This window comes from Callithrix jacchus, chromosome 9 (genome assembly GCF_049354715.1).
Source record: "Callithrix jacchus isolate 240 chromosome 9, calJac240_pri, whole genome shotgun sequence".
In the NCBI taxonomy this organism is placed as follows: Eukaryota; Metazoa; Chordata; class Mammalia; order Primates; family Cebidae; genus Callithrix; species Callithrix jacchus.
The window spans coordinates 38794364-38821501 of record NC_133510.1 but is presented as its reverse complement, the minus strand read 5'-3'; the positions used below and the strand labels follow the sequence as shown (position 1 = coordinate 38821501).

General features: G+C 40.6%; 1 protein-coding gene across 8 annotated transcripts in view; it reads left to right on the top strand.

Annotated features, from left to right (window-relative positions):
* Positions 1–7645: 7645 nt before the first annotated feature.
* Positions 7646–27138, top strand: part of DNM1L (dynamin 1 like) — a 71634-nt gene continuing 52141 nt past the window's right edge. For all 8 annotated transcript variants that reach the window (XM_009003652.4, XM_002807087.7, XM_009003650.4 and 5 more), the window contains exon 1: positions 7646–7792. In XM_009003652.4, coding sequence (XP_009001900.1) covers positions 7691–7792 — 102 coding nt within the window. In that variant the 5' untranslated portion in view covers positions 7646–7690. The remainder of the gene's footprint in view (positions 7793–27138) is intronic.

The following is a 27138-nucleotide window of genomic DNA, read 5'->3' as shown; positions in this document are numbered from 1 at the left end:
AATGAATTAGTGGCCCGCAATCAGTCTGATTGGTTGCCTTCCACAACCAATGAGAGGCTGAAGTGAAGTTACCAAGGTTACAGCCTATGCAAGAATCTGATGGGTTGTGGAAAGCAATCAATCAGAGGCTGAAGTGAAGTTACAAAGTTACACTCCTAATCTTCTGATTGGTTGCAGAAAGCAACCAGTTTGAAACCATGTTTTCAGCTGAAACCATACATTCAATTTTCCATCTGCCACGCAGAAAAAAGAGGAAGGGGAGTTGTAAAGGGAGGGCAGAAAAAAGTGGGAGGGGAGTTACAAAGGGAGTAGCCTCTTTTCCTTTTGTTATTTAGGTGTGGAAAGTTGGAGTTTTCCTTTTGGTTTAGTTCTAGGAAGTCAGCGTGAATTGACCTTAGGTCCCCTGCCTCCAGACCCTATTCTTCTGCCTCACTAATAAGTATATTAAAATGTCCTCTTCAAGATTCAAAGTTTTTATTCAGGCAAATAGGCCGGCTGATTTCAGATAAGGTGTTCTAAACATTGCACTTAGGCACTGAGAAGGCATTTGTAGAGTTTGTGTCTGCCCTAGTCCAATGTTCACTCTTGGAGTCTGATTTTTAACCCCAAATGCGCATGCATTTGGTCCTGTAACTTCACTTCCATACGGCTAGAAATACTATTATCAAAATTACAGGATAAAAGGTATATTGTGAGAAAATTTTTGCAACATATATAACAGCATATTTGCCACAGTAAATACAAGAGACTCATACAAATGAGTGTTTCAAAATATCAGTGTAGTGGAAAAAAAATGGGCAAAGAAAATAAATAAGCAATTCATAGAAAAATAAATACTGGGCCAGGTGTAGTGGCTAATGCCTATAATCCCAGCACTTTGGGAGGACAAGGTGGGTGTGGATCACATGAGGCCAGGAGTTCAAGACCAGGCAACATGGTGAAACACCATCTCTACAAAAAATAAAAAATTAGTTGAGCATGGTGTGCACGCCTGTAGTCCTAACTACTCAGGAGGCTGAGGTGGGAGGATCACCTGAGCCTCGGAAGTTGAGGCTGCAGTGAGCTGAGATCGTGCCACTGCACTTCAGCCAGGGCACAGTGAGACCTTGTCAAAAACAAAAACAAAACAAACAAACAAACAAAAAGCTCCCATCATGAAATACAAATAAGAACGATGATTCCTTTTTTTGGGAAAATAATTGCTTTTAAACAATTTCTTTAACTTTTAAAGCCATAAATTAGCAAAACTAAAAATAGTGATACTACTCTAAGGTGAGTGTGGGGAAACATATACTCCTGTGTACCTTTGCTATAATACAAACTAGCACAATTTTTTTGGAGGGCAAATTGGCAATACCTATTTAAAGATGCATACCTTTCGACTTAGCAATTTCACTTCTAGGAATCTACCCTGTTGAAATACTAACATAAGTATGAAAATATACATGTACAAGGATATTTTCTGCAACATTTTCCATAACAAAAGTTCAAAGCTACCTATAATCTACCAAGAGAAAAACTGTTAAATTATCATAATCCTTACAAAAGAATGCCAGGCAGCTCTTGCAAAGAATATTTTGGGATTTTTATGTACTGATATGGAAGCGATCTATAATATAGTGATAGTGTGTGGGGGAAGCCTATAGTAGTAGAAGGAACTTTTTTCACTAAAAATTAAAGCAAAGAGAACTATGTGTGTGTATGTTCTTATTTATATGTTTGTCTGAACCAGTAAAAAGTGTGAAGAACAGAAAGATGTTAACAGTGGTTCCCATCTGGTTCAGACAAACACACCCAGCCAGAAAGAGATTTAATACGGGAAATTAGACACTTACAAATCTGTTAGAGTGCCTAAGAAAAACAGATGTTAGCTAGACATCCAGTAACTACTTCCAGAACAATGTCACAAAATCAGTACCCCAGAAGTTACTGTGTATTTATCATAAGTGGTAGCGGCTCTCAGGATCTCTTTATCTTGGCTGTTATCTGAGAATCAGGAAAACATGATCAGAACCATTAAGTCCAGAACCATGTCATGCTTCCCATGATCTTTTGTCCCAGAATAGATGTCCCTTTTGTTTGTCACAATGTAGTAGGGAGCCTTTAGCTAACCAAAGGCTAAAAGTGAAATTTCTCTTCACCGTAAAATACGAGCAAATTCAGTTTGTATGGGGGAGACAAAAACCAGAAAAACAGAGAAGGGAGATGTGAAAAGCTTCTAAGAATGTCAAACAACATTTAAGATTGACAACCTGGAGTGTAGTTGTAAAGAAAACAGGCTAATGAGGAGGTTTGAGAAATGGGGCAGGTGAAATAGTTTAAATGCAGGGATGTCTAATATATAATTTTCAGTTGTCACTGCTGTGATTTGAAATCACTATTGCTGGGCGTGGTGGCTCACTTCTGTAATCCCAGCACTTTGAGAGGCTGAGATGGGCAGATCACCTGAGATCAGGAGTTTGGAAGCAGCCTGGCCAACTTGGCGAAACCCTGTCTCTACTAAAAATACAAAAATTAGCTGGTGTGGTGGCGCATGCCTGTAATCCCAGGTTGGGAGGCTGAGGTAGGAGAATCACTTGAACTCAGGAGGCAGAGGTTGCAGTGAGCCGCTATAGCACCACTACGCTCCAGCCTGGACCACAGAGTGAGACTATGCTTTAAAGCTATATATATAAATAAATGCAAATAAAAATAACTCTGTGATCTCAAATAATTACTAAAATATGCCATACGTTTTGATGGTGGGAGGATAAAAGGAAGAGCTATGTTCCATTGGGGTGTGGGTGTGAAGCAAAGGGAAGAAAACAGGACTGTATCTCAACTCCCAAGTTATTTTGTCATTTACTGCTCTTAATTGTGTTGTCACACTGCCCTCTCATGGGCCATCCCTATCTCACCAGATTCAATTTCTGGCTTCAGAACCATCTGGCCAGTTCCACCATCTGCAGATAATTTCCTGCACCTGCTAACAAAGTATGTATTAAGCTTGAGGCCTAGGGAGTAGCAAATTGATTAAAACTGTTTACTTTATCATCTTTGCAAAACATGGGCAGTTTCCAAAATATGACAAAGAGGCTTCCCCAACAGAGCTGTGTATTTTATATTAACTTTAGATCCCCATTAACCACTGTGATTTGACGGCACAGCTACTGGCAGCTTGGCTGTGATTGATGATCAAAATGTCATAAAATGATATTGGATAGATGCAGTAACAATAGTCCAAATGACCTTTTCCAAGGTAGATTAATTTCCAGTTATTAATGTAATTCAAAATAAACTTCCTCTCATTAGGATTTTTAAGTTAAAACAAAGCTACTCTTTAGCTAAGTTACTTGGCATCTATTCTGATGAGGAGTCCTATGCCAAGCCAGACTCATATGTGTTGGCTGGGTTTGATTGCCAGTCCTGGTTGCAATTACATCAATTCAGAGCTGCTTAAATCCTTGTTATTCCAGATTTTCCAAATAAGAAAGAAAAGAAACCCATATCCAGTACACTAATATTATGTAATGAGCTTTATATGAGCTAGTGGGGAAAACCAGCTAAATAAGGATTATGATTCTGCCCTTTGTGAGCTCACTCTTGGTGAAGGGAGAGAGGGCATGTTAGTGCCATGTCCACAGTTCCTCCCTGCTCTCCCGCAAAATATACTGCCTGGCTGAGATCCATATGCCTAACAAGTACTTCATCAGTATGTGCTGAATTAATGAAGAAAGGAATGAAGAAATGAGGCAGAATGTGTAGAGGTTAAGAGTTTGCCAAGGCTGAGTGTGGTGGCTCAGACCTATAATCCCACCACTTTGGGAGGTCAAGGTAGGTGGATCATGAGGTCAGGAGATTGAGACCATCCTGGCCAACATGGTGAAACCCCATCTCTACTAAAAATACAAAAATTAGCTGAGCGTGGTTGTGGGCACCTGTAATCCCAGTTACTCAGGAGGTTAAGGCAGGGGGATCGCTTGAACCAGGGAGGCAGAGGTTGCAGTGAGCTGAGATTGCGCCACTATATTGCATTCTGGCTTGCTGACAGTGAGATTCAGTCTAAAAAAGGCGGGGGGTTGCCAAATAGCCCCTTTTCTCCCATCTCTGCCACATACTACCTGTGTAAATTTGCTACTTCCCTTTAATCCCCGGAGCCTCAGTTTCTACATCTGTAAACCTACTTCATGAGGTATGATCAAATGCTTTGTATAGTGCCTCACATGCAATAAGCTCTTAAATAATAGTTCAATAATATTGTGTGAAAGAGCAACAAGGAAAAATGGAGAAATGAGTGTGGTTAACTATGGGGTGAGAATTCCTATATTATGTGCTGCACAGCACATATACATTTAAAAATGGGAAATTGCTGAATTTGGGGATGTTCTTAAAGGTGAATAAAGGAGTTTAATCTTGCAAACCAATTTATTCCAAGGGATAGGAAACATGATCTCTGGAGACAGTGACTCATGTGCTTACAGTTCTGTAACCAGAGAGAAAATATTTCTGTTCAAGTAAGGAAATTCTCAGAGAAAGGTTCTAAATGGTCCTGCAGGTCCATCCCTAGACCAGTCACCTTAACCAGGTGCAGTAGGCCCCTCCAACAGACCCGTGTCCTAATCCTTGGAGCCTTCGAACTCTATGTCTTGGGAGAGACTCTGTAGATGTGATTAAGGGTACAGACTTTGAAACGGGGAGATTATCCTGGGTGGTCCAGGCTGGCCAATCTAATGATGGGCTCTTAAACACAGAAAACCTTTCCTAGGGATCAGAGGCCTGATGACAGCAGAAGAGTTAAAGAGACGTGACATGGCTAGCTTTGAAGAAGTTGGAAGGAGGTCACCAGCAAGGACTGCGATGGGCCCCTATATTCTGGAAAGGGAAGGAGGTGGATTCCCCACTAGAAGTTCCAGGAGGGTTTGCAGCCCTGGTGGCACCTTGATTTTAGTCCAGTGAGACCTGTGTGGGACTATTGAACTGTAAAATAATACAGTTTTTGTTGTTTTAAGCCACTAAATCTGTGGTAATTTGTGAAGGCAGCAATGAGAAACTAATATACTAGAGAAGCAAAGCAGAAAGCAGGGTCACAGGTTTCAGTTCCTCCCTGGTTCTTGCTGTCCCACCTGCCCTGAGGCAGCTTGCTGAATGAGATCCTCTGCGTCCTCCACCACAATGCACTCACCTCATTAAACAGGAATAAACTGCGTGAGAGAATGAAATAGATGATGTGGTGGTAAGAGGTAGAGCTCTGATTCTACCTGAGCCCCTAGTTCCAGCCATTTTTTTTGAGATGCAGTGTTACTTTGTCACAGAGACTGCAGTGCGGTGACTTGATCTTGGCTCACTGCAACCTCTGCCTTCTGGTTCAAGCAATTCTCCTGCCTCAGCCTCCCGAGTAGCTGGGATTACAGGCACTTACCACTACGCCCAGTTAATTTTTGTGTTTTTAGTAGAGACAGGGTTTCACTGTGTTGGCCAGGCTGGTCTCGAACTCCTGATCTTAAGTGATCCACCCACCTCAGCCTCCCAAAATGCTTGGATTACAGACCACAGCCACCATGCCCGGCAGTTCCAGTCATTTTTGAGGCAAGTTAGTTCAGAGTTAATTTTCTGTCACTTGCAATTAAACTATCCTGCCTAAATCATAAATTACAGTGAGAGAGGGATGGTTGAAGGAGAAGAGTTGTTCTTAAAGGCCTTTTGAGACAATATCCATTAATAGTTTAATGTGATAACCACAGGAAGCCACTGAAGAACACATTATTCTTAGATGCATGAAGAATTTTGTTTGTGGGAAATCCATTTAGCCACTCATTTAGCTCACTGCAACCTCTGCCTCCGGGGTTCAAAAATCCTAAAGTGCTGGGATTACAGGCATGAGCCATCGTGCCCAGCCCCAAATTGGTTTTTCTTTTCCCTCTAGTGAAACTCACTGTGCATAGAGTATCCTGCCTTATGTTTTCTTTGTTTTTTTGTTACCGAATTAGAGTCACTTTCAAGTCTTTATCATTTTCATTTCCTGTTTCTTTTCCTGTGTACCAGATTAACTCAATGTTCTAGAGTCTAGACAGCTACTGGACAATCCGTTAAGCCTGACTAGTGGTGGTAGCGATAGAAAGACTTTTGGGCACTGGTCATGTGATCATTTTTCCTTTCCCTAGAAAAAGACGCATGTTAATAAAAGACTCTGGATGTTCCATCCCAAGAGGTAGTGTATAATTTCAATGGAAACACACAGTGGCATGCAACATTCATTACATTTTATTTTCTGGAATATATGTAAGCTTGCTCTTCTAATTTTGTCATTAGCAAATCGGAAAAGACTGTATCGTTTTTTGCCACATATAAAGGAAAAAATTGTAGTTCTGAGGTGCCCCAGGGCACCCCAACCCTTTAAAACAGTTACTGATTATGACCATGAAGCTTTACCATGAGCCTACTCCATATTTTTTTGTCTGTCTTTTCTTGTTGGATGGAGTAGAGACTACTCACAATTTTATCTTTTCTTTAGAAGAAAACAAAAGCTCCATCAACAGATGGATAAGAAGCAAAGTGAGCAATATCTGACTATTATGTAATATTATCTTTGGTAGAAAGTCAAGAGACTTGGAATAAAACTGTTTTTTGAAGTTCTGAAATGTTTGTTTTTAAAAATAATCAAAGAGAAGATGCTCACAAAACCTGTCAAGATGCCAAAACACCATCTTGGATCGTTAGGGCTTAGCTTATTTCATCCATTTGTTCACAAATATTTATTAAGAACCTGCTATTTGTCCTACTGAACAAATCAAGCATGTTCCCTGTGGCTACTGTGTACAGCTAAGCAGGTGAATGGCACCCACTGGATTTGCATAGTGCACAATTCCCACTACTGCCAGTGGTCCCTGTCCTCATGGAGATTAAATTTAGTCACCTCTTTTTTTTTTTTTTTTTTTTTTTGAGATGGAGTTTCACTCTTGTTGCCCAGGGCTGGAGTGCAATGGAACGATCTCGGCTCACTGCAATCTCCGCCTCCCGGGTGCTGGTTCAAGCAATTCTCCTACCTCAGCTTCCCAAGTAGCTGGGGTTACAGGCACGAGCCACCATGCCTAGCTAATTTTTGTATTTTTTAGTAGAGACATGGTTTCACCATGTTGGCCAGTCCGGTCTTGAACTCCTGACCTCGTGATCTGCCCGCCTCGGACCCCAAAGTGCTGGGATTATAGGCCTAAGCCATCTCTTTGTCTTTTTTAAGCCTTTCCAACCCAACCTTCCAGAGAAAGTGTCTTTATAAGGAAGTGAAACTGGATAAACAAGAGACACATCATTGTGCTTAACACATATTCACACCCGGCACTGTCGCATCCATTGTGTCTTGAGGACAGGCATAAATGTATTGTTTTCCTCCTACGCTCCTGGCCTGTTCCTAGCCTTTGACCTGAGCCTGCGCAGCATCCCCAGGCCAGGGCCCGCCGGTGCCGCGCAGCCTCCTGGAAGCTATGGGAGATAGAGTTCCTCCGCACCAGAACTACAGCTCCCAGCAGGCCTCGCTTCTCTCCACCTCCCTAGCAGCGCATGGCCTGCCGGGAGGGGGGCAGGTAGCCGGCGGCCCTGGTCCAATGGGTGCCGGCTCCCGAGGAGAGGGCGGAGGAGAGGAGGAAGGAGGCGAACTCTGGGCCCCAGCCCCATTCATTGCCGCGGCCAGCGGGCACGGGGGTCCGTGTTTTCAGCAATGGAGGCGCTAATTCCTGTCATTAACAAGCTCCAGGACGTCTTCAATACGGTGGGCGCCGACATCATCCAGCTGCCTCAAATCGTCGTAGTGGGAACGCAGGTGAGTGCCACGGGCGGCGTTCGCCCTGGGCAGACCCCTGCAGCAGGCCTGGTCGGTGCTGCGGCAGTGCCCACTCTCGCGCCATCATTTGTGGCCGTGGGAGGAGGGCCTTGCTGGGGGCCCCAGGGCTCTCCGGGCTCTGCCGCGCCCGCTGGCCCGGACCAGCGTTGCATCGAGGCGGAGAATCCGGGGCCCGGGCAGGGGCGGAGCCGGCGCGGCGGGCCTGGCTGGCCCGGCGTGTGCCCGGGGCAGGAGAGGGAAGGATCCGCCGGCGGGTGGAACTGGAGTCCGCTGGGACCCGGCGCGGCCTCGTCCGCGTGCAGCTGCCTCCAAGGGCACCTGGGGGACGCGCGGGGTACTCGGGGCAGCGCTGAGCTTGGTGGGCTGGCTGGGCCCATCGCGGTTGGCTTTCGTGCGGCGTGTGTTTTATTTCCCCCTTGCTTTGCCCAGGGACTGCGGAGTTAGTTTTGGAACCGCGCTGTTGAGGCTGAGAGGCGCTACCCTAGAGCGCCAGTGTTTTCCTATAGTGTAACTCCCCCAGGTTTCGAGAACGCCGAAGCAGCGTTTAAAAAAAACAAACAAAACGTGTTATCTGGAGTTCTGCTGGTGTTGGGAAGGAATATCCGATTTTTCTGCGTAGGCTGTGGTTTTTGTCTTCCACAGTTTTGTGATCGTGACCTAAATTGGGCATAAGTTTCTCTGGTCTTCTCATAGCTAACTCATATATATTTTTTTTTTTTGTATGCAGAAGTGTTGAGGAAATAAATGTTATTTCTAGCGTGATAGAGAAATAGAAGTTCCTTTTCTTTGCCTGCTGCTTTTATTGACCTAAGAATCATAGGACTTCGATTAGAGTTCAGAGATTTTAGAAATGACTTAGTATATTGATTTTAAGTACCTTCATTTCTTAATAGTATCTTTTCTATTGATAAGGTGACGGTTTCCCCATCAATTTCCAGGAGGTGCATGGTATAGGGTATAAATATTATGAAAAGCAACTTAATGTTCAAAATATTAGTGGCTATCCAAACACTGGAAAGCATACCAAACACTGGAAAGAATAGACATCCTGTGCTCGGTTTTTTTTTGCTTTTATATAGTTGAAGCAATAGAAATTGTTTTAGAAACACATTTCCTTGGTCTGCGATACAATTGGGAAAGATTCTGCTCAATCTTGCCTATGTATTAGAGTATTTGTAACACTTAATGTTTGTAATGTAATGTTCGGAGACTAAGAAGCATCAAACACAAATTATGAGAATTTTTTTAGACGGAGTCTCACTCTGTCACCCAGGCTGGAGTGTAGTGGTGCCATCTTGGCTCACTGCAACCTCTGCCTCCTGGGTTAAAGAGGTTCTCTTGCCTCAGCCTCCTGAGTAGCAGGGACGACAAGCATGTGCCACCATGTCCAGTGAATTTTGTATTTTTAGTAGAGACAGGGTTTCACCATATTGGTCAGGCTGGTCTCGAACTCCTGACCTCAGGCAATCCGCCTGCCTTGGCCTCCCAAAGTGCTGGCATTACAGGTATGAGCCGCCACGCCAAGCTGAATATTTTTATTGAATGTAATTTTGTTCAGTTTGGGGCATGTAGTAAGTGCTCTGTAAACATTTTGAATAAATAAATATTGCTCACTGTAACCACAAAATGTTTTAAAATACTGAGACTTTTATCATCAAAACTCACCTGTTTTTGGAAAAATAATTAGAGATAATATAAGTCTTTGATAGTAAGTAATTCAGAAGTGTCACCTAGCTGAGACTTTCCATATACTTTTAAAAGAGATTCTCAGTGTTTTTTAAACATGAGGAAGTAAAAGAATTAGGAATATAGTGTATCAGCATAAATAGTTTAAAATCAAATTAAAAATTTTTTTTTTACACAAAATAGTTTATTTCAGTCAGTAAACCTGTTGGCAAAATAGAGTGGCAGGAGAGAAAAGTAAAGATCCCATCCTTCTGAAAGCCATTAACATATGCAAAAACCATCCTAGTACTGACTGTAATATGCTACATTTGCATGTTGATGTTTGAAATTTATCGAGGTCAATTTTTCTACTTGATTTAATGAGGGTTATATCCAGCTAAGTCCTTATTAGCTGATAATCAGTCTTTTACTCAAGTACATAAGAAATATAGAATAGAAATTATCTGGGGTAGGCAGATCACCTGAGCCCAGGAGTTCAAGATCAGCCTGGGCAACGTGGGGAAACTCCATCTCTACAAAAAATACAAAAATGAGCTGGGCGTGGTGGCGCGAACCTCTAGTCCCAGCTACCCAGGAGGCTGAGGTGGGAGGATCACCTGAGCCTGGGAGGTTGAGGCTTCCGTGTTCGAGCAGGAGTGCTTGTCACTGCACTCCAGCAGAGAGAGAATAGAAACTGTTTTCTCCTTGCCCCTTCTCTGCCTTTTCTTGTAGTGTGTTGGGGAAACAAGAATCTCTTCTAAATTTGGTTTGAATACTCGTACACCATTACTTTGTGATGTCTGCCATTTTTACTCTTTGCTGTTGTGTAACATATATATACCTTACATTTATAATTAATGGAGTAGTTGTACAGTGAGTGAGTTCCAGACATATAAGTATTCTGTACTTAGTTCTGTCTAGTAAACCTATCGGCAGTAATCGTGTCTTCAGAATACAGGTATAAATTAGTCAGGTGCTATGGTGTGTGGTGTGTGTCAGTAGTCCCAGCTACTTGGGAAGATTGCCTGAGTCCAGGAGTTTGAGGCTGCAGTGAGCTATGATTCTATGATGGCACTCCAGCCTGGGCAATAGAGTGAGACACTGTCTCTTAAAAAAAAAAACAACAAAAAACTACAGGTGTAGTCTCTACATTATCCCTACCTTAAAAGTCTTCAGTTTCTATCTTGTTGAACTTTTTGGAACAGTGATTTGAGGACTTGAGTGTGTATTAAGAATCCCTTTGAAAATAAGTTTCCTGGATCCGATCCCCAGAGGTTTTGATTTTATAAGCCTGGGGTGGGTGAGGGACCATAGGTGATTCTGATACAGATGGTTCCTAGATCCTTTGAAAACTATATGCATGATACTGGGAACAGCAGGAATAATTCGGGGAAGTTGAATCTGTGGCATACCATCATTCAGTACCATGCTGACTTTGGTGGCATTCTTGCTCCAGTCTGTCACTTCCCAGGCAACCATTGCTGACCCCTAAATGTTTTAAACTTTAGTTTTATGAAATGCCTATATAACAATCATTTTGGGGCTAGGGACTTGGAGGAGTTGAGGTGAGGGAATCATGTTTACAGCTATCAATCATTCACCTGTTTTATGTGTTAGCTAAATGAATTGCTTTTCTTTTTCTCTGGTGGAGATCATCTGTGTCAAATGAACAGACAGTGGGGAGAGAGAAGGTTGATACTTTTAGACCATGGTATACTTTGCAGGTGGAGGAGATAAGACTTAAAACAGCTTTTGTGACTCAACTTGGGAAATGTAATCCTATTTCTTAAATTAAGAATTGGAAAGGGGAGCCCTCCAGGTTTGTAATGTAAACTACCATTCAATATAGGTATCCTAATGCAGATCACATTAACCTGTGACTCTGGCTTAGCGTTCCTAGTAATGTCCTTCACACTTTTCCTTTTATTTTGGTGATTTCAGCATTCAATCTTCAGTCATTCAGACACGTGTAAAAGGAAAAACAATTTGGATTTTTACTTTTTTTTTTTAGGGTTTGGCTCTTTCATCCAGGCTAGAGTGTAGTGGCATAATCCATAGCTCACTGCAAACTCGAATTTCTGGGCTCAAACAGCCCTCTTACCCCAACCTCCTGAGTAGCTGGGACTACAGGCACACACCATTATGCCTAGTTAATTTAAAAAAAAAAAATTATTTTTTTTTTTTTGAGACCGAGTTTCGCTTTTGTTACCCAGACTAGAGTGCAATGGCGCGATCTCGGCTCACCGCAACCTCTGCCTTCTGGGTTCAAGCAATTCTGCCTCAGCCTCCCAAGTAGCTGGGACTACAGGCACGCACCACCATGCCCAGCTAATTTTTTTGTATTTTTAGTAGAGACGGGGTTTCATCTCGTTGACCAGGATAGTCTCGATCTCTTGACCTCGTGATCCACCCGCCTCAGCCTCCCAAAGTGCTGGGATTACAGGCGTCAGCCACCGCATCTGGCCTTAAAAAATTTTTTTAAATCCTGTCTTACTATGTTGCTAAGGCTGGTCTCAAACTCCTGGGCTCAAATGATCCTCTTGCCTTGGCCTCCCGAAGTGCTGGGATTATAGGTGTGAGCTACTTCACCCAGCCTAAAAAGAATTTGGATATTATTTTTATTTTTATTTTATTTTATTTTTGAGATGGAGTTTCGCTCATCGCCCAGGCTGGAGTGCAATGACATAATCTCAGCTCACTGCAGCCTCTGCCTTCTGGGTTCAAGTGATTCTCCTGCCTCAGCCTCCTAAGTAGCTGGGATTACAGGTGCCCACCATCATGCCTGGCTAATTTTTGTATTTTTAGTAGAGACAGGGTTTCACCATGTTGACCAGACTGGTCTCAAACTCCTGACCTCAAGTGATCCACTCGTCTCAGCCTCCCAAAGTGCTGGGATTACAGGCATGAGCCGCTGTGCCTGGCTAATAATTTGGATTTTAATTACCGATTTACAGATCAACTTTTAAAAATTCAACATTAAAAATACTGAAATATTCATATAACACAAAATTCACCATTTTAAAGTGTACACAGCAGTGTTTAGTATATTCACAGAGTTGTACAACCATCACCATAGTGTAATTCCAAAATATTTTTATTACTTGAAAAATAAAACTTCTGCCCATAAGCTGTTACCCTCCTGCTTTGTCCTCCCCTAACTTCTGACAGGTTTTGATTTTATAAGCCCGATGTGGGTAAGGGACCATAGGTGATTCTGATACAGAGATGGTTTCTAGATCCTAATTTGAAAAATATTAGTGAATTATTGGATTTAAAAATGCATGATACTGGAAAAAGCAGGAGTCACTGGCAACCACTAATCCATTTTCTGTCTCTATGGATTTGCCTATTTTGGATATTTCACATTACTGGAATCCTATAATATGTGATTTCATCTTTTGAGTCTGGCATCTGTTGTTCAACCTAATTTTTTTTTTTATTTTTTTGAGAACAGAGTCTTGCTCTGTCGCCCAGGCTGGAGTGCAATGGATCTTGACTTACTGCAACCTCTACCTCCTGGGTTTAAGTGAATCTAAACCCAGCCTCAGCCTCCTGAGTAGCTGGGATTACAGTTGTGTGCCACCGTACCCAACTCATTTTTTTTTTGTAATTTTAATAGAGATGGGCTTTGCCATGTTGGCCAGGCTGGTCTTGAACTCCTGACCTCAGGTGATCCACCTGCCTCAGCCTGCCAAAATGCTGGGACTATAGGTGTGAGCACTCAACATAATGTTTTTTAGGTTCATCTATTATGTATCCTGGCAGAATAATAAATATTCTATTGATGGATTTTTGGATTGTTTCTGTTTTTTGGCTATTATGAATAATGCTGCTGTGAACATTCATTTTGTGTGAATATGGGTTTTAAATTTTCTTAGGTATATACCTAAGAGTAGACTTGCTGGGTCATATGATAATTCTTATGTTTAACTGTTAGAAAAACTGCCAAATTGTTTTAAATAGTGGCTGCACTGTTTTTTATTTTTTAATTAAAAAAAAATTTTTTTTTTTGAGACATGGTCTCACTCTCTCCTTCCAACTGGAATGAAGTTGTGCAGTCTTGGCTCACTGTAACCTCTGCCTCCCAGGCTCAAGTGATTCTCCTGCCTCAGCCTCCTGAGTAGCTGGGATTACAGGTGCATGCCACTACCGCCCATTTTTAGTAGAGATGGGGTTTCACCATGTTGGCCAGGCTGGTCTCGAACTCCTGACCTCAAATGATCAACCCACCTCCATCTCCTAAGTGCTGGGATTACAGGTGTGAGCCACCGAGCCCGGCTGTGGCTGCACTGTTTTACATCTCCTCCAGGGTTCTGGTTTCTGCACATCCTTATCAACACTTGTCACTGTTTTTTTTTTTTTTTTTTTTTTTAAGTGCAAAATCATTCTGGAATTCCTTATTTGAAGAAAAGCACTTTTTGACCCCTATGCCATTTCCTTTTCTGATGACCAAGTCTTTTCATAGTTTGATGTCTCTTTTTTCCCCCATGAGCACTGCTATCTGCATTTTAATATTTATTGACTATAGTTTAATTCCTTCTGATGCATTGTTTTCTTGTATTCTTAGATAAACTTATGTTTTTTTCCTTTTCTTTTATTGTCTAGATTATGAGCTGCTGCTTTTTTTTTCTGACTTAACAAAATTGAGGTGAAATTTATAGAACATAAAATTAACCCTTTTAAAGTGTACGATTCGGTGGCATTTAGTACATTCATAATAACATCTCTGTCTAGGTCCAAAACAACTGCAACACAAAAGAAAACTGTACTAATGAGCTGTCACTCCCTATTCTTTCCTTTCCATTTAATGGCTGGGTAATACTCTATTATATGTATAAACCACATTTTGTGTATTCAGTCATCCAAGGATGAGCCATTGGTTGTTTCTACCTTTTGGCTGTTGTGAATAGTGCTGCTATGAACATTTGTGTACAAGTATTTGAATACCTGTTACCAGTTATTTTGGTGTATACCTAGGACTGAAATTGTTGGGTTCTGTGATAATTTTTTTTAACTTTTAGAGCATCCACCAAACTGTTTTCCACAGCAGCTACACCATTTAAAAATTCCCACCAGCAACATATGAGGGGTACAGTTGTTCTATATCTTTGTTGACATTTGTTGCTATCCGTTTTTGATTATTGTCATCCTAATGGGTATGAAGTGGTATTTCATTGTAGTTTTGTTTTGCATTTCCCTAATGACTAATGGTTCTGAACATCTTTTCATGTGCTTGTTGGGGTTGTCTAATTGTTGAGTTGTAAGAGTTCTTTATATATATTGCATACTGGGCCCTTAACAGTATGTAATATACAAATATTTTGTCCCATTCTGTAGGTTTCCTTTTTTTTTCTTTTTGGAGACAGATTTTCGATCTTTTCCCCAGGCCGGAGTGCAAAAGCGATCTTGGCTCATTGCAACTTCTACCCCCCAGATTCAAGTGATTCTTCTGCCTCAGCCTCCCTAGTAGCTGGACTACTGGTGTGCACCACCACGACTAATTTTTGTATTTTTAGTAAAGATGGGGTTTCACCACATTGGCCAGGCTGGTCTTGAACTCCTGACTTCAGGTGATCTCTTGGCCTTGGCCTCCCTAAATGCTGGGATTACAGTCTTGAGCCACCACACCCTTGTCTTTTCACTTTCTTGTTAGTGTCCTTCAATACACAAAAGGTTTTAGTTTTGATTAAAGCCTATTTATGTTTTTTTCTTTTATTGCTTATGATTTTGGTGCCATATCTAAGGCATTGACAAATCCAAAGCCATGAAGATTTATTTATTTTCATCGTTATATGTTTTTTCCCTAATTTTATAGTTTTGGGTCTTATATTTAGCCTTTTGATACATTTTAAGTACATCTTTGTCTCATGTGAGGTGTAGGGCTTCATTTCATTTTTTTGCATACGCTTCTCCAGTTGACTCTCCTATTTATTGGAGAGACTGTTCTTTCCCCATTGAATAGTTGGTATTATTGTTGAAAATCGGTTGATGAAATTTTTTTTTTTTTTTTGAGAAGAATCTCACTCTGTTGCTCAGGCTGGAATGCAGTGGCACAATTGTGGCTTACTGCAACCTCTGCCAGGGTTTAGGCGATTCTCCTGCTTCAGCCTCCTAAGTAGCTAGGACTGCAGGTGCTGCTCGACAGCACACCTGGCTAATTTTTTTTTTGTATTAGAGAGATGGGGTTTTGCCGTGTTGGCCAGGCTGATCTTGAACTCCTGACCTCAGGTGATCCACCCACCTTGGCCTCCCAAAGTGCTGGGATTATAGGCGTGAGCCACCGTGCCCGGCCCACCAAAGATGTATTATTGTATGGGTTTATTTCTGGATTCTTAGTTCTTTTTTGCTTTGATTACTGTAGCTTTGGAATATATTTTAAATTTGAGAAGTATAACTTTCCCAGCATTGTTTTTCTTTTTCAGAATTGTTTTGGCCGGTTGAGGTCCCTTGCCATTCCATATGAATTTTATTTTATTTTGAGAGGTAGTCTTGCTCTGTCACCCAGGCTAGAGTGCAGTGTAGCAATTTTGGCTAATTGCAGCCTCTGCCTCCTCGGTTCAAGCGATCCAACTGCCTCAGCCCCCAATCCAATCCTCAGCAGCTGGGATTACAGGCACTCACCACCACACCTAGTTAATTTTTTTTTTTTTTTTTTTTGAGGTAAAGTCTTGCTCTGTCGCCAGGCGCTAGACTGGAGTGCAGTGGTGCAATTTCAGCTCACTGCAATATCCCCCTCCTAGGTTCAAGCAGTTCTCCTGCCTCAGCCTCCCAAGTAGCTGGGCCTACAGGCGCGCACCACCACGCCCAGTTAGTTTATATATTTTTTAGTAGAGACAGGGTTTCACCATGTTTGCCAGGATGGTCTCGATTTCTTGACCTCGTGATCCGCCCGCCTTGGCCTCCCGAAGTGCTGGGATTACAGGCGTGAGCCACTGTGTGGGCCCCATATGAATTTTAGATTTGGCTTCTCCATTTCTGTAAACAAGCCGAATGCAACAGCAAATCAAAAACTTATTCACCATGATCAAGTAGGATTCATCCCGGGGATGCAAGGCTGGTTCAACATACGCAAGTCTATAAACGTAATTCACCACATAAACAGAACCAAAAACAAAAACCACATCATTATCTCAATTGACGCAGAGAAGGCATTTGACAAAATTCAACAGCCCTTTATGCTAAAAACCCTCAATAAACTCGGTATCGATGGAACGTATCTCAAAGTAATAAAAGCTATTTATGACAAACCAACAGCCAATATCATACTGAATGGGCAAAAACTGGAAGCATTCCCTTTGAAATCTGGCACTAGACAAGGATGCCCTCTTTCACCACTCCTATTCAATATAGTTCTGGAAGTTCTAGCCAGAGCAATCAGGCAAGAAAAAGAAATAAAGGGTATTCAAATAGGAAAGGAGGAAGCCAAATTGTCTCTATTTGCAGACGACATGATAGTATACCTAGAAGACCCCATCACCTCAGCCCAAAAACTCCTGAAACTGATAAGCAACTTCAGCAAAGTCTCAGGTTATAAAATCAATGTGCAAAAATCACAAGCATTCATCTACACCAATAACAGACTTAAAGAAAGCCAAATCAAGAACGAACGGCCATTCACAATTGCTACAAAAAGAATAAAATACCTTGGAATACAACTCACAAGGAATGTAAGGGACCTCTTCAAGGAGAACTACAAACCACTGCTCAACGAAATCAGAGAGGACACAAACAGATGGAGAAACATTCCATGTTCATGGTTAGGAAGAATTAACATTGTGAAAATGGCTATACTGCCCAAAGTAATTTACAGAATCAACGCTATCCCCATCAAGCTACCATTGACTTTCTTCACAGAACTGGAAAAAACCACCATGAACTTCATATGGAACCAAAAGAGAGCCCGCATAGCCAAGTCAATTCTAAGCAAAAAGAACACAGCGGGGGGCATCACACTACCGGATTTCAAACTATACTACAAGGCTACAGTAATCAAAACAGCATGGTACTGGTACCAAAACAGAGATATAGACCAATGGAACAAAACAGAGGCACCGGAGGCAACACAACATATCTACAACTATACAATCTTTGATAAACCTGACAAAAACAAGCAAGGGGGAAAGGATTCCCTGTTTAACAAATGGTGTTGGGAAAACTGGCTAGCCATGTGCAGAAAGCAGAAACTGGACCCCTTCCTGACACCTTACACTAAAATTAACTCCAGATGGATTAAAGACTTAAACATAAGACCTGGCACGATAAAAACCCTAGAAGGAAATCTAGGCAAAACTATCCAGGACATAGGAGTAGGCAAGGACTTCATGAACAAAACACCAAAAGCATTGGCAACAAAAGCCAAAGTAGACAAATGGGACCTAATGAAACTCCACAGCTTCTGCACGGCAAAGGAAACAGTCACTAGAGTGGATCGGTAACCAACAGAATGGGAAAAAATCTTTGCAGTTTACCCATCTGACAAAGGGCTGATACCCAGAATTTACAAAGAACTCAAACGGATTTACAGGAAAAAAACAAGCCCATTCAAAAGTGGGCAAAGGATATGAACAGACACTTTACAAAAGAAGACATATATGAGGCCAACAATCATATGAAAAAATGCTCATCGTCACTGGTCATTAGAGAGAGGCAAATCAAAACCACATTGAGATACCATCTCACGCCAGTTAGAATGGCGATCATTAAAAAATCTGGAGACAACAGATGCTGGAGAGGATGTGGAGAAAAAGGAACACTTTTACACTGTTGGTGGGAGTGTAAATTAGTTCAACCATTGTGGAAGACAGTGTGGCGATTCCTCAAGGCCTTAGAAATAGAAATTCCATTTGACCCAGCAATCCCATTACTGGGTATATATCCAAAAGACTATAAATCGTTCTACTATAAGGACACATGTACACGAATGTTCATTGCAGCACTGTTTACAATAGCAAAGACCTGGAATCAACCCAAATGCCCATTGATAATAGACTGGATTGGAAAAATATGGCACATATACACCATGGAATATTATGCAGCAATCAGAAATGATGAGTTTGTGTCGTTTGTAGGGACATGGATGAATCTGGAGAACATCATCCTCAGCAAACTGACACAAGAACAGAAAATGAAACACCGCATATTCTCACTCATAGGTGGGTGATGAAAAATGAGAACACATGGACACAGAAAGGGGAGTACTAAACACTGGGGTCTATTGGGGGGAAAAAGGGAGGGCCAGTGGGAGGGGGAGGTGGGGAGGGATAGCCTGGGGAGAAATGCCAAATGTGGGTGAAGGGGAGAAGGAAAGAAAAGCACACTGCCATGTGTGTTCCTACGCAACTGTCTTGCATGCTCTGCTCATGTACCCCAAAACCTAAAATCCAATAAAAAATTAAAAAAAAAAATACATATAAACACACACACACACACACACACACACACACACACAAAAGACAGTTGGGATTTTGATGGGAATTGTGTTGCCTCTACAGGCTGTTTCAGGTTTTATTGGCATCTTAACTATTGTTAGAATTTTTGATTGACACGTTTTTTTTCTTTCAGCACTTATCTTAAGGCCTCTGGCTCTTGTGGTTTCTTTCTTCTTTCCTTTTTTAAAAGTGAGCAAGTTTATTAAAGTAAAAGGATTAAAAGGATGGCTACTCCATAAGCAGAGCAGCTGTGGCCCCTGTGGTTTCTGATGAGAAATCTGTTGTATCTGTTGTTATTCTTATTGAAGATCCCTTGATCATGATTCTTAGCTTCTCTCTTTCTACTTTTAACATTTGTCTTTGTCTTTCAACAGCTTGGTTATAATTTATCTCAATGCGTTTAACTCTTTGTGTTCATCTTGCTTTGAATTCATCGAGCTTCTTGGATGTGTAGATTCATATCACTTTTTCATGCTTTTATGGAAGAAGTGGGGATTTTCATGAATGATACTTTTGGTATTCAAGTTCATAGCCTTGTCAGATATCTGAATCTCTCACTCTTGAGTGATTCATAAAGCATTTGGCCTATAGTTTTATAACCAGGAAAAATTTCCTTCCTGAGGACTGTTAGGTCTGCAGTATTTTAGAAAGTTTGGATTTTGGATACTTGATGTGTTAATATTACTGAGTTATAAGTTCATATAAGAACATTTTAAGCTGAATGTGGTGGCCTGTGCCTGTAGTCCTGGTTACTTGGGAGACTGGGTGGCAGGATTGCTTGAACCCAGGAGGTTGAGCAATAGTTCTCTCTGATTGCTCTTGTGAGTAGCTGCTGCACTCCAACCTAGGCAACATAGTGAGACCTGGTCTCTCTCTCTCTTTTTTTTTTTTTTTTTTTTTAAGACAGAGTTTCACTCTTGTTGCCCAGGCTGGAGTGCAATGGCGTGATCTCAACTCACCACAACCTCTGCCTCCTGGGTTCAAGCAAGTTTCCTGCCTCAGCCTTCCAAGTAGCTGGGATTACAGGCATGTGCCACTATGCCCGGCTAATTTTTGTATTTTTAGTAGAGACGGGGTTTCTCCATGTTGGTCAGGTCTTGAACTCCCGACCTCAGGTGATTTGCCCTCCTTGGCCTCCCAAATTGCTGAGATTACAGGTGTGAGCCACCATGCCCAGCAATACCTGCCCTCTTAAAAACAAAAAACACCCCACATTTTAACTGGAAATTATGAAGTGGTTTAAACTTCATGTTTATATTTTGTCATTAGGTAGAGGGTTTGAGCTAAATGGTAGAAACAGTTTAGCTATTTTGTTTATTTTTTTGAGATAGTTTCCCTTTTATTGCCCTGGCTGGAGTGCAGTGGCTCAATCTTGACTCACCACAACCTCTGCCTTCTGGGTTCAGGCAATTCTCCTGTTTCAGCCTCCTTAGTAGCTGGGATTACAGGCATGTGTCACCCCACTGGGCTAATTTTGTAGCTTTAGTAGAGACAGGTTTTTTCCGTGTTGGTCAGGCCGACCCCAGGTGATCCACCCGCCTCAGCCTCCCAAAGTGCTGGGATTACAGGCATGAGCCACTGCATCTGGCTTAGTTTAGCTATTTTAAATACCATAAAATTAACATTTCTAAGGATACTCCTAGAAATATTTTATTTAAATAAGTGAAGCAAATATTAAGTAAACCTTCTGTCAATCTAAAATTATTTCAAAATGTATAATATTAAGAGAAGTATATCTTTATTAATATCAAAATAAAGAATTGAAAGGTTTGCCTTACACAATGAAAAATTAAAACTTAGGAATTAAATAAGAAATTAGCTTTGGTTAATGTGGTATGAATGAACATTAGTAATTCCTCAGCCCCAACTGATGCTGATTATTAGGGAAGAACTGAAAACACAACAAAACCTTTTCAGTGAAAGGCCACATCTCAAAATATATGTTCAAAACACTAAAACTCCCAATACAGTGCAACTCAGAAGAAACTAAAACCAAAAGATGACTCTGAGACCAGGCACACAAATTCTTAGCTCCTAAATATAATACAGGATATTGATTCAGCTTTGGGAGTTTGTGGAGGAAAAAATCTGAAGGCCTTGTAGTCCCAATGGACCCCTGTTTTCAAGGCAAACTAGCTGTGATTTTTGTCGCTTTAGAACTCTGGTAGCTTCTTGAGTTCCTGGGAAGAGCCCAAACATTGGATGTTTAAATCACCAGGTGGGGAAAAAAGCACTGATATAACCAGTGATTGAAGAAGCCAAAACGATTTATAATACTGAATCTAGGTGAGAGGTAAAAACCTCAGGAGCCCACAGATGTGTTTTATTTGGTCTGTGTGTGTTGACACGCAGTATTAAAAGTGAATTAGTTGCCAATGTTTAAAAATTGGTGGATTTAGTTGAAAGGTCCAGATTTCTGGTTTTGCCTTAAAAATCAGAAAATCTGACAATCCTGCACCCATATTCCCAGTGGATTTGAGTAATACCTGCTTTAGGTGGGTCAGTCACTGTCTAGTTAGCCACAGCTATTTCTTCTGGTTGCCTTCACTGGTTGCCAGTTATCATCATACATGTGCTGCTCTGTATAGTGCAAATAAGCAATGAAGTATTTCCTACTTCTACATCTGCATCAAAAGTGGGAAAGGTGAAGACTACCTGGGTTATAATTCATCCCTGTTGTTACCTAAGTATATCTGGGCAAGTTATATAATTTTTCTAAAAATCAGCAAACTCATCTGTAAATTGAGAATAAATAGTAACCATCTCATAGAGTTGTTAGACTTAAATCAGGTAAATCACTTGGAATAGCTATGCAGTATGTTCAATTAATGTTAGCCATTATTGTTAATTAAAATGGCTGTACATTTTAAGAAAAATGAGCATTTTGGGGCAGATGTTAGAAATATTCTTATTTTTCATGTACAGAATGTCAGGAGAATATAATATGATGGCATTTAAAAAATTAGTGAGGTATGATTGACATTCTGATGTCATTTTGACCAAAGTCTGATTGATTCATTGATTCATTGCATGTGTGGGCAGTTGAATTTCTAATTTCTGTATTAGTTTGCTAGGGCTGCCATAAAAAAGTATCGCAGACTGGGTGGCTTAAAAAGCAGAAGTTTATTTTCTCACAGTTCTAGAGGCTGGAAGTCCAAGATCAAAGTGTCAGCAGGTTTGGTTTCTTTTGAGGCCTTTTGTAAGATAGCTGTCTTCTTGCTGTGTCCATGGTGTCTCTGTGTCTAAATTTCCTCTTCTTACAAGAATAGTAGTCAGTATGGATTGTGGGCTCACGCCAATAGCCTTGTTTTAACTTAATCATATCTTTAAAGGCCCTGTCTCAAACATTCTGAGGTACTGGGGATTAGGGCTTCAACATAATTTTGGGAAGACACAATTAAGTCTGTAACAACCTGTCCTAAAAAGTCATATCATTAAAATGTGTTATGGAATTTATTAGAGATAAAAGATTGAAGGTGAGAGCTAAGAGAGCCAAAAGCCTGATCAGAGATGATTGGTTAAGAGCACTTGGAGCAGGTCATGAAAGAAACAACAATCAAACAGGTAACAGACAAAAGTTCCCCAGAGCTGAAGTAAGACATCTTCAGGTCTCAATTGCTGGACATAAATATTGAGAGAAGGGACATACCCTGGTTAAATTTCTGAAATTAAAAGAATACTACAAGCTTCTAAATAGAAATAGGAGGGGGGGAAAAAGCTTTCTTAAAAGGGAAAGAGAATCAGACTGGCATTAGACTTCCAATCTGCAACAGTAAATGTTATTACTGCATGGAGTTATATTTAAAATTTATAGTTCTTAGGGAAATTGTGATTATAAAATAATGTATTCATTCATACTGTGACCATTTTCTCTGTTTTTCCTTTTGGGTGGTGATATATATTTTATTTTTAAAAAATTTTGGTCATTCCATTCTATAGAAAAAGATTTACATTTAAGCAAAATTAAAATGTAAGCAGAGAGATCAAGTTAAGCACAGGCTCCAAGAAGTCCTGCTGGGATCTCAGGAATAGAGACAACATGTTAAAATTTTTGAATTTATTTTATTTTATTTTATATTTTTTGGTGCATTAGCTCATTTTTCTAGACTCTCCAAGAGTTAGTCACCATGAGTACATGTTAGATAGAAGACACTTATTTTAACAGCAACCTAACCTGGGGTAGGAGCTTTATTTTCCAAGAAGTGACTCAGTTCAGTTCTGAAATGACCAAAGCAGTTCATATAATTTTCACATTTGACATATAATTGTTTTCACCTTTGAACTCCACTGGAGTCAGGGATGAAATTTCATCTTCTATTACAAGAATGAAGTCTTCAGATAATGTCCAGGTGCTTCAGAACTAACTAGTCATCATAAGAACATAGAGTCCATAATTTCTCTAGTGTATAGTTTTTTTGTGGTTTCTAGAAGCATCAAATGAATCACAGTCCACACAGAACCAGTCACAGTGTCCTTCCCATCCGTCTTAACATGAGGCTCATTTTTACGTTTCAGGTATTTGTATATTTTCACAATGTAATAGGGACATATGTCAGGTGGAAGTTCCACTCACTATTAATCACAAAGTAGCTGTAATCTGTATATATTTTTTTACACAGTCATTATGTGAAATGTATTTATATACACACATATAATCCTAGTTTTTTCACTTATGCTGCTATATAATGGTCCATTATAGGAATATATCCTGTTGAACACTTGCATGTTCCCCAGTGTTTGTTATAGGAGTTTTAGTAAACAGTGGCACTGCGGATATTCATAGAAATGTTTTATGTTTGAGAACTTCTCTGACGTGTCAAGGAATAATTGCCACATCGCAGGGTATATTTATTTTTATTTTTATTGGATATTGCTATTGCTCTGCCGGATGGTTGTAATTTACATTCCCACCAACAGAGTGAAGTTTGTTTATTTGTATCTGTACTTTGTATAGTCACATATTAAATTTGTGGTACTTCATTGTGGTTTCTATTGCATCCCCCTGATTACAAGTGAGCGTGAGCATTTTATCGTGTTTCTTGGCCTTTCGTGGTTTTGTGTTGTGAGTTTTTGTTCATATCGCTGCACATTATTTTCTGTTAGGTTTTTTTAAAAAATTGATTTGTGGGCGTTATTTATACATTTTGGTTACCAATGATTTGTCAGTTATATGGATCACAAATGTTTTCCCTGAATTTTTTCCTATGGCTCTGTACATTTTGTATATTGTTTAAGAAAATCATTCTCCTTTATTTTGTTTAACAGCTTTATTGAGATATACTTTATATACCATAATATTCACCCATTTAAAATGTGTAATTGTGTGTGTGTGTGTTTTTTTTTAGGATGTTTGTAGAGTCACACAACCATCATCTTAAATTCTTTTTTCTTTTCTTTTTGAGACAGTGTCTCTCTTGCCCAGGCTGGAGTGCAGTGGCATGATGATGGCTCACTGTAACCTCAAACCTCTGGGCTAAAGTGATTCCTCTGTCTAAGCCTCCCGAGCAGTGGGGACAATCGGCATGTGCAACCTTGCTTGGCTAATTTTTAAATTTTTTTGTAAAGATGAGGTTTCACCATGTTGCCCAGGATGGTCTTGAACTCCCTGGTCTCAAGTGATCCGCCTACCTCAGCCTTCCAGAATACTGGGGTTACAGGCATGTGCCACCCCACCTGGCCTTTCCCTCATCTTAAACTAATTTTAGAATATATCATTCCAGAAAGAAACTCATATCGATTAGTCACTCCCCATTCTCCTTCACTCTATCCCTAAACAGCCATACTTTCTAGCTATAGATTGCCTATTTTGAACATTTTTTTTGAGAGGGAGTCTCTCCCTGTCACCCAGGCTGGAGTGCAGTGATGTGATCTTGGCTCACTGTAGCCTCCACCTCTTGGATTCAAGCAATTCTCCTGCTTCGGCTTCCTGAGTAGCTGGGACTACAGACACGTGCTACCGTGCCCAGCTAATTTTTGTGTTTTTAGTTGAGATGGTGTTTCACTGTGTTAGCCAGGCTGGTCTGGAACTCCTGACCTTGTGATCTGCCCACCTTGGCCTCCCAAAGTGCTGGGATTACACGTGTGCGCCACTGCAACCAGCTGTCTTTTGGACATTTCATATAACAGGATCAAATAATATGTGGTGTTTTGTGACTGACTTCTTTCCCTTAGCAGAATAATGTTTTTAGTTTCATCCATGTTATAGCATGCATCAGTACTTTATTCATTTTAATGATTGAAGTATAAAATAACTTTTATAAGATTAGACATTAGTCTTGGTATTTCTAGTGGATTAAATATCAATATTAGAGATCCTGGGAAGATGACAGCAGTGGTAGAGTAGTTTCCTAAATATCTATATGACTTTCCCCTAAAAACAGAACAAGTAGGATAGGAAAACCAAAAACACATAGAAAACGTGTACAAGAAAATTAGTTCACTATGTTTCTCAACAAACACTCAAATACCTGTAGATTGAGAACAAACCATTGTTATCCATACTGGAAGAAGCAGAAGGAAGCAGTGGAACATCTGATGAAGTGGAGAATTGTAAATAACCCAAAGGCAATCACTAGAAAGCTTTGGTACCCTTTGGTCAATTTCAGAGTACCAGCTGAAATGGGAAATTGACAAGGGTGTTGCACACATCAATAATGGTGAGTGAAAGCGATCAGTTGTAAAAGCTGAAGGAACTAGCACTCCTTCGTGGAACTTTAAAACTTAACGAAAGCTCCCTTCCAGGCCCAGTCCTTTCAACAAGAAGGAACCAGGGATACTATTGAGTATCCTCTGAAGAATACAGACCAAGGAAAGAGAAGGTCCAGGTAAAAGCAGGGCAGGTGAACAGAATCAAGATATCTCAGAAAGCAAGAAACTATATTTTTGAATACTATATGAAAACATCAAGAGGGGGATTTAGAGTTTAAAGGTAGAATAGCTATTCAGAGCGAAGCCTCTTTCAAAAGTCAACAGTATGAAATGATTGTTGTCAAATCTCAAGCAAATTTTTGAAGAAAACAAAAGGAGGCCGAGGTGGGCAGATCACAAGGTCATTATGTTGAAACCTTGTCTCTACTAAAAATACAAGAAGTTAGCTGGGCATGATGGCATGTGCCTGTAGTCCCAGCTGCTTGGGAGGCTAAGGCGGGAGAATTGCTTGAACTTGGAAGGCGGAGGTTGCAGTGAACTGACCTCACACCACTGCACTCCAGCCTGGGTGACAGAGGAAGACTCTGTCTCTAAAAAAAAAAAAAATTATTGGACTTTAAAGGAAAAGGAAAAATCCTTGAGACATACAGGCAGAAGTCACAAAGTCTCTTACCTTTGTAAGTAAAGGAAAATCAGGGCCAGGTATGGTAGCTCATGCCTGTAATCCCAGCACTTTGAGAGGACAATGTGAGCTGATTACTTGAGATCAGGAGTTTGAAACCAGCCTGGCTAACATGGTGAAACGCCATCTCTACTAAAAATACAAAGATTAGCCGGGTGTGGTGGCAGGCACCTGTAATCCTAACTACTCGGGAGGCTGAGGCAGGAGAATCACTTCAACCGGTTTGGTGGAGGCTGCAGTGAGCCACGATTGTGCCACTGTACTATACAGCCTGGGTGATAGAGTGAGATTAAAAAAATTAAAAAGTCACAAATAATATGCTAGAACCTGAAGAATACTGTCCCCATTAACCCTTCCTGAGGAATCTACTAGAGGATGAGTGTCAGAATCAGAATGACTAGAGACACATTAAAGACTGGTGGTTTGTATTACACGTAACTAACCAAATGAGGGTTTGAAAGAAAATGTGGTCTGTAAAGGGGTGGGAAGGAGAATGGAGGGATTATGTGCAAAACATTTAAAAAACTACTTTGAGTACAAATGTTGGTGATAATATTGGTGTTATTATTTTGAGAATCTGTGTGTAACATGAAATAAAAAGCAAATTGTGTTATTCTAGTTCTGTCACAAACTGTGTCATTGAGAATCACAGTTCTTGGTGTGGAAGAAAGAAGATAGAGATGACTGAATTCGGAGAATGTATGTTTGTGTTAGGGGTGGGTGAGGGTTACAAGTGTTGGTAGTTGAAATAGAGAAATAAGCTAATGATTCAACTCAAGGAGTTTTTAAAAGAGTTAAATCCTCCTTTCACCAGAAAAAAAAATCTGAGGAAGAAGAAATTAGCAATATAAAAAAAAAAATCAATTACAAAGCAAAATCAGCAAAATATTTGGCCAGTAAAA